This window comes from Molothrus aeneus, chromosome 6, assembly GCF_037042795.1.
Source record: "Molothrus aeneus isolate 106 chromosome 6, BPBGC_Maene_1.0, whole genome shotgun sequence".
NCBI classification, from domain to species: Eukaryota; Metazoa; Chordata; class Aves; order Passeriformes; family Icteridae; genus Molothrus; species Molothrus aeneus.
Genome location: NC_089651.1, coordinates 7796532 through 7803360, shown reverse-complemented (window position 1 = coordinate 7803360; position 6829 = coordinate 7796532). Strand labels below are relative to the sequence as shown.

The 6829-nt window shown below is 50.0% G+C and overlaps 1 protein-coding gene across 1 annotated transcript; it reads left to right on the top strand.

The window, feature by feature from the left end:
* Nucleotides 1–3020: 3020 nt before the first annotated feature.
* FGF4 (fibroblast growth factor 4) lies at nt 3021–6393 on the top strand. Its single transcript, XM_066552750.1, has 3 exons — nt 3021–3324; nt 4447–4550; nt 6217–6393. The coding sequence occupies exons 1-3, from the start codon at nt 3021–3023 to the stop codon at nt 6391–6393; spliced, it is 585 nt and encodes a 194-aa protein (XP_066408847.1).
* The last annotated feature ends 436 nt before the right edge of the window (nt 6394–6829 follow it).

Sequence of the window (6829 nt, the reverse complement as noted above, 5' to 3'; positions counted from 1 at the left end):
CTGTGACATTGTGGCAATGTCACCTGATGCTCTGCATTCCCTGTGCAACCATTTAGGACCCGACAGTAGCAAACATAAGGACCAGGAACTTCACAGGGTGTCCTAGGACCCATTTCCATACTTCCCAAAGGGGTGAATCATCCTCCAGGGCACATCCCTAACTCAAGTTTGAAGGATGCTTAGAGCTCACACTGCTTTGGGCAGTGATGCCAAGCAGAGCCAGCCCTGGGCCATCAGCCACCGGCCCTGGGCCACCCCTCCTGTGCTGCAGGAGGGGAGCTGCTGGGGAGGTGTGTCAGCAGCACTGCCACTCCTTTTTCTCATCCCTCAGAAGGTAAATAAACTCAATCCCAAATCCACCCGTTGCTGTTTGCAAAGAGCAAATAATCCAGAGTGGGATCACAGCATCCTGAGGAGCCTGGGGAAGGAGAAGGGCCCAGCACAGCCTGCAGAGCAGGGCAGCTTCCAAGCCTGGCAGCAGCTGGTGTCTGCCTGAAAAAAGATGAAAAAGATGCCCTCTTTCTCTGAACAAGGGGTGGCTATGTCCTGGCTGCTTGCTCAAAGCCCTGCCAAACAGAAAATAGCTCTGTACAAGACAGTGGGATGTGTTGGAAGTGAGCAGAGAGAAACTACACCTGGACTGGAATGGTGGTGAGGGAAAAGTTATTCCCAGTATGGCCACAGACTTTGCATCCACAGCTGAGCCACTCAGCTGATCAGGTGCAAGGATGGAGCTGGTGGAAATAAAAACCAGGTGGCAAATACCTGTGCATTTCATATCAGTGGATTTTGTGGAATCACAGAACTCTCAGGGCTGGAACAGACCCTCAATATCATCTCATTCCAACCCCCTGCTACACTTCCCACTAGACACCAGGCTGCTCAAAGCCCTGTCCAGCCTGGAACATTTCTAGGGATGAGGCATTTTCACCTCCACAGTGAAAAATCTGCATTGCGCTGTCTTGGAACGCGCACGGAGGAGTGAACTTGCTGGAGGCTGGGGCAGAAACCGCACCGAGGAGATTGCAATCGCCCCCAAAGCAGAGGCATGTGCACCTCACAAGAAGAAATAAAAGCACATCATCTGAGTTTGCTCAGGTTTAGCGAAGGTCAGAGATTTTCGCACCTAGGTGAGCTGTCATCTGCCTCGGGGCAATTCTCTTTTCTCTCGCATCCTTTGCTGGAACAGCGGGAGAGCTTTACTGGCGTGAGAGACTGAACTGGCTTCGGGCTGTAAAGGACTTGAGTCACAAACCACTTCTGCCCCCTCCCCCCGAAACACACTTTCTTATTAATTCAGGGCCTTCCAAAACTGTCCTAATGTCTCCTCACCTGTTTGTGCTGAAAACCTGTGGAGGGCCGAGGCTTAAGCTATGGGAGGTGACAAAACATATGGGATTTGCTCGAAGCAAAGTAGTTCTAAACTGATGGGCTCAAAACTTCTCCTTTTAAAGACCGAGCTTCATTTCCAGGAACCTAAACCACATGAAGCAATTACCTAAGAACAAATGCATCAGTAAAACGCAGCAGCAGCAGCAGCAGGCATGGAAGTAAAGATTAAAAAATAACCATTCTGTTAAAAAGTGCAGCAATATTTGCACGAGTGGGCAGCCTCTAGGCTCAGGAATAAACTTGTGTCACCACAGCCCCCGTCAGTACAGTGACCAAGAGGGAGCTCCACATGTCCAGTACTCCAGATTTCTTAAAGGGATATTTAGAACCAAAAAACTTTATCGCCGCTTTGGAACACTTGCTGCCTCTCTAAATATTTTCCTCTTTATTAAAACCTTAGTCCTTTCCTTTGTTTGGTTGTTTTTTTGTTTTTTTTTTTTTTTTTTTTTTTTTTTTTTTTTGGTTGGGTTTTATTGTTTTGTTTTGTTGTGGTAGGTTGTTGGTTTTGGGTTTTTTTTGGTTTTTTTTTTTTTGTAAGTTCTTTCATTTTTCATTTCTTAAACCTCCCATTCAAAAACTCTTTTTGGCTTTTAATGAAGGGAATTTTGTTTCTGCACCCAGCAAACTGTAAACCATGTCGCTTGGATACAGGAAAAAGCTGAAATTCCACAGATTTACATAGTCATACATTGTGTTGGGGGAAAAGTGTGCTGGGCGTTCTCTGGGTTTTGTATCTTGCATTAGCATTTGTAGGCATTTGAGAAAGGGAAAAATATAAAGAAAGGAGATATAAAGGGGAAAGAAAAGGAGGGAAAGAGAAAAAGAGAGAAGGAAAGAGATAGAGTGAGATAGAAAGAGAGAAAGAGAGAAAAAGAGAGAAAGAGAGAAAGAGAGAAAGAGAGAGAAAGAAAGAGAGAGAGAAAGAAAGAAAGAAAGAAAGAAAGAAAGAAAGAAAGAAAGAAAGAAAGAAAGAAAGAAAGAAAGAAAGAAAGAAAGAAAGAAAGAAAGAAAAAGAAAAGAAAGAAAAGTTGCTGTGATGAACGTAAAATATGACCTTTTCTTTTTAAAAGTTTGTGCTGTCCCTCTTGTTTAGCACCAGTGCTGCTCACCCTTTCCCTTCAAGAGGCTTCAGAGCTGTTAAGCATCTAGGGGTGATAATTTGACTTTCAGCTAAGCCGGAGGGCTGCAGCAGACAGCAGTAGGTGGTGATGTAATAGGTACCAACGCACATGGATATATAAATATCGTGGCTAGGGCTAAAGTGCTATGGCTGAGCAGCTATAGAAGAAGATCAGCACTTCAGACAAGACTCCTGGAGTTGAGATCAAGTTCAGAAGCTCTTGCTCCCGGGATTTCCTCTCCATGCAGCCAGCCCAAGGAAACCGCAGATCCTCAGGGGATTGAGCACTAAGCTCCTTCCCTCCCTCCCTCCCTCTCCGCTCTGCTTTCTGGTCTTCTTTTTTCCTCCTTTTTTAATTTTTTTTTTCTGTTTGGCTTTTGGTCGGTTTTCTTTTTTTTTCCTTTTTTTTTTTTCTTTTTTCCTCCCCTTCTTTGACCTCAGCATAAAGTGGGAGCGCATTTTCGGAGCGAGCGGCGGCCGGCCCGTGGCTACCCGCCCCTAAGCCGGGATGCCTCTCCCCGCGGCGCTGCTCCCGGCGCTGCTCCTCGGGCTGCTGTGGCCAGGGGCGGTGCGTGGCCGCTCGCCCCCGGGTCGCCTCCCCGCCGGGCCCCGCCAGCGCCGCTGGGACGCGGCGCTTTTCGCCCGCTCCGTCGCTCGCCTCCCGGCCGAGCGCCGCGATGCCGCCCGCGACGGCGACTACCTGCTGGGCATCAAGCGGCTGCGGCGCCTCTACTGCAACGTGGGCATCGGCTTCCACATCCAGGTGCTGCCCGACGGCCGCATCCATGGCATTCACAGCGAGAATCGATACAGTAAGCCAGAGACAACCCCCGCGAGCGAGACTTTCGGGATCGCCGGAGGGCAGGTCTGCGGGAGGGGAGCGACTGAGCTGCCCCGGAGAGGGGCATGTCCCGAAAGGAGGGTGGGTGCATGGCAGACCTCGAGCTTCCCTCAAAAGTCCGGCCGCAGGCAGCACCGCGGGGCTGCGCCCCTCGGCTCCCCCGAGGGTGGCGGGAGCCCGGGGCAGCGCGGCGGCCACGGACCCCATCGGGAGCTCCGGACCCCATCGGGAGCTCCGGACCCTATCGGGGCTCTGGACCTCATCGGGAGCTCCGGACCCCATCGGGAGCTCCGGACCCCATCGGGGGCTCCGGACCCCATCGGGAGCTCCGGACCCCATCGGGGCTCTGGACCTCATCGGGGGCTCCGGACCCCATCGGGAGCTCCGGACCCCATCGGGAACTCCGGACCCTATCGGGGCTCTGGACCTCATCGGGGGCTCCGGAACCCATCGGGAGCTCTGGACCCCATCGGGAGCTCCGGACCCCATCGGGGGCTCCGGACCTCATCGGGGGCTCCGGAACCCATCGGGGGCTCCGGAGCAGCTCGCTGGGAGTTCGGGAGGGGCTGGTCGGCGCTGCTCAGTGCCCCGCTGTCCCCTTGCCGCCGTCAGGCATCAGGTGTCGGGGTTGCCTCAACATCTGGAGGATCCGCAGCGCCCTGGGCCGCCCACTCCGAGCAAGGGCCGGGGTGAGCCCAGCTCGCCCCCAAACTTGAAAAGCATCTGCTGGGGACTTAACCCCGTGGCCCCATGGCTCTGATATGCAACTGAAACAATAAGATCCGGGAGCAGGGATATAAGCTGCATGATGACAAATGTTTCATTTGCCCTAAGCACACTCTGGCTTATTTTAACCTTGCCTACACAAGAGGATGCCTGGGGGGCAAAATAAAAATAGATACTTAGCTAAAAGAAGAGAGGTCCCAGTATGGGGCATAGGACAGCACGTGGAGTATGAGGTGTGGGGTGTGGGGCTCTGTGGACACCCACAGCAGTACTGGGATGTGGGGATCCTGTGGGTGAACATGGCACTGTCACCACACAGTCCAGGGCACACCCTTTTGTCCCCCTGATTTCTGTGTCTCCTGTGCAGGTCTGCTGGAAATTTCTCCTGTGGAAAGAGGTGTGGTGAGCATATTTGGTGTCAAAAGCGGACTCTTCGTGGCCATGAACAGCAAAGGCAAACTCTATGGATCTGTAAGTAGCCACCGAGTGTGTGCCTGGGGAGGGGATGGTGGTCAGCTGGGGTGAGATGTGTGCTAAAAGCTGCCCAAGCTCCATCCTTGCCCCTCCTGGGTCGGGCAGCACAGAGCAGCCCCTCCTGCCTTGCCAGCAGAAGGTGTGCTGCCCAGTTATGCTGCTCACTGAGCTTCAGGAGTGAAACCCCCTCTTCTGCATCACACTCCCTTGATTCTCACATAAAAACTGCAGTCACCCAACCATGGCTGCTCATCTTGCCTGCCTCACAGACCAATAGATCAGTCACCTGTGTGGCAAGAGCACAAGCCAGGCTTAGTCCATATATTTGTTATATCTGAGTACAAACAGCCTTAGGCAGGCATGGCAACCACTCCATCTCTCAGAGGGCACTTGGACTTGTGATCAGCCAGGCCCCACGAGTGACCCTTTATGATGTGATCAATCAGTGACCTATTGATCACTCCTTGTTAATGCTCTTGAACAGACAGACACTTCCCGTGGCAGTTCAGCATCCTTGGGGTCTGAACTTCTGCTTGAGAGAAGGAAGATCCATTAGGGAGACAATACAGACCTTCTTTTAGGTGGGATCTTAAGATAGAGACATCTTGTACAATATACTTGAGGTGGACAACATCAGGGTGTATCTCTGCTCGTGTTCAGCTGTCATCCTACTTTTGAGTTCAGCCCTGTACAAGTGACTGTGATCAGCATAGTTTTAAAGTCATAGTTTTAAAGTCTCCTTTCTCACCCATGAATTTCCCATGTCATGCTCCCCAAGTGAAGAAACTTGGGCTGAGGAATAGTCAGAGTTAACTGGGGCATGTTCACATGAAGGCATGAAGCATCCAGAATTATTTTCTGTGCCATTGGTCCTGCTGTGGAGGATTGTGCCTTGTATTAGAGCCAGGCAGAATCAGTCACCAAAATGCATCCTTTCTTAGGGATACTGCTGCCTTGGTGTCCTGGGTAAAATAATCCCTAGTGCAGTGTTCAGCTTGGCAGGCTGAGGCCTCTCTCACAAGCCCTGAGGTTTTTGCCCAACGATAAGAGATGAGTTCATTTGTCCCTTTCCAGATAAGACACTTGCAAGGCCTGTCCCTCTTTGTACGTACTTGCAAATGAAACCACAGCCCTGAAAGGCTGCCTGCTGCCAGATCTGTTTTCCTGATCCATTGACCTAAGTTATCCAAACCCTACCTTTGATTTTAAATCTGAAGAAGTAAAAAATACTGTCCATGATGAGTGGCTTTAAAATGTCTCTTTCTCCTCAAGCAACATAGGAAAATGCCAGTATTATGGATTTCCTGAAGCCTCTCAGGCAATTTATTGCTGGTGGGACAACCAGGAGCAATTCAATGAGCAGGACCATGGGACTGGGCTTGGTCCTTACCCTCCTCAGCTCTGTTCAGGTGACCCTGTCCCTCCCATGGGTGTCCTTCCCACCTTTAGATCTATGTGCCTGGCCTAGGCACAGCATCCCTAATTGATCCTCTGGCTCCTGAGTCCTGTTTGAAGCTTCAGAGGCCACTTCAAAAGATTACTAAGTGGAGGGGGCTCACCTGCACCTTTGCCCACAACACACCTTCTTACACCTGGCAGCAAGAATATTTCCACACCTGATGTTTAAAATTCCTTCCCTCTCATTCTTTCCTTTTCATTTCAGGCCCATTTCAATGATGAGTGCAAATTCAAAGAGATTCTCCTGCCAAACAACTACAATGCTTATGAATCCAGGATTTATCCCGGGATGTACATAGCCCTGAGCAAAAATGGAAGAACAAAGAAAGGCAATAAAGTATCTCCCACAATGACAGTGACACATTTTCTTCCTAGAATCTGAGACATCTCCCTTCAGACCTACCTCAGCACAGGGGAAGACGCAGAACAGAACATCTCTGGGGAAAAGAAACATGGTGCACTTTTACTGGAGAGTTTTATGCAAGAGTAGGTGTAAGATATTTAAGTTAATTATTTAAATCTGTATATATTGTCACAAAATTTATTTATAGTTACTTTTTTTTTTTCATTTTAATCTCTGAAAACAAAACAAACCTCCAACCCAAGGTCTTTCATTTCATGGTGCAACAGTAGAAGTCTTCTGCTTGGTGGTTTATTTAATTCAGCTGAGTTATCCCAGGTGTGCTGCTACTCCATGTCCTAAGCCAGGTGACATCCAATTCCGCTCTCCCAACGTTTTGCACTGTTTGTTTGGTGTTTATTGCTGTACAGGTGTGAGTTTGTTTCTTTGTTTGTTTGGGTGAGTTTTATGATGTCTT

Coding starts and splice junctions, on each gene's coding strand:
- FGF4 (XM_066552750.1), top strand. CDS start 3,021: ATGCCTCTCCCCGCGGCGCTGCTCCCGGCGCTGCTCCTCGGGCTGCTG. Junction 3,325..4,446: donor TCACAGCGAGAATCGATACA/GTAAGCCAGAGA, acceptor TCTCCTGTGCAG/GTCTGCTGGAAATTTCTCCT. Junction 4,551..6,216: donor AAGGCAAACTCTATGGATCT/GTAAGTAGCCAC, acceptor TTTTCATTTCAG/GCCCATTTCAATGATGAGTG.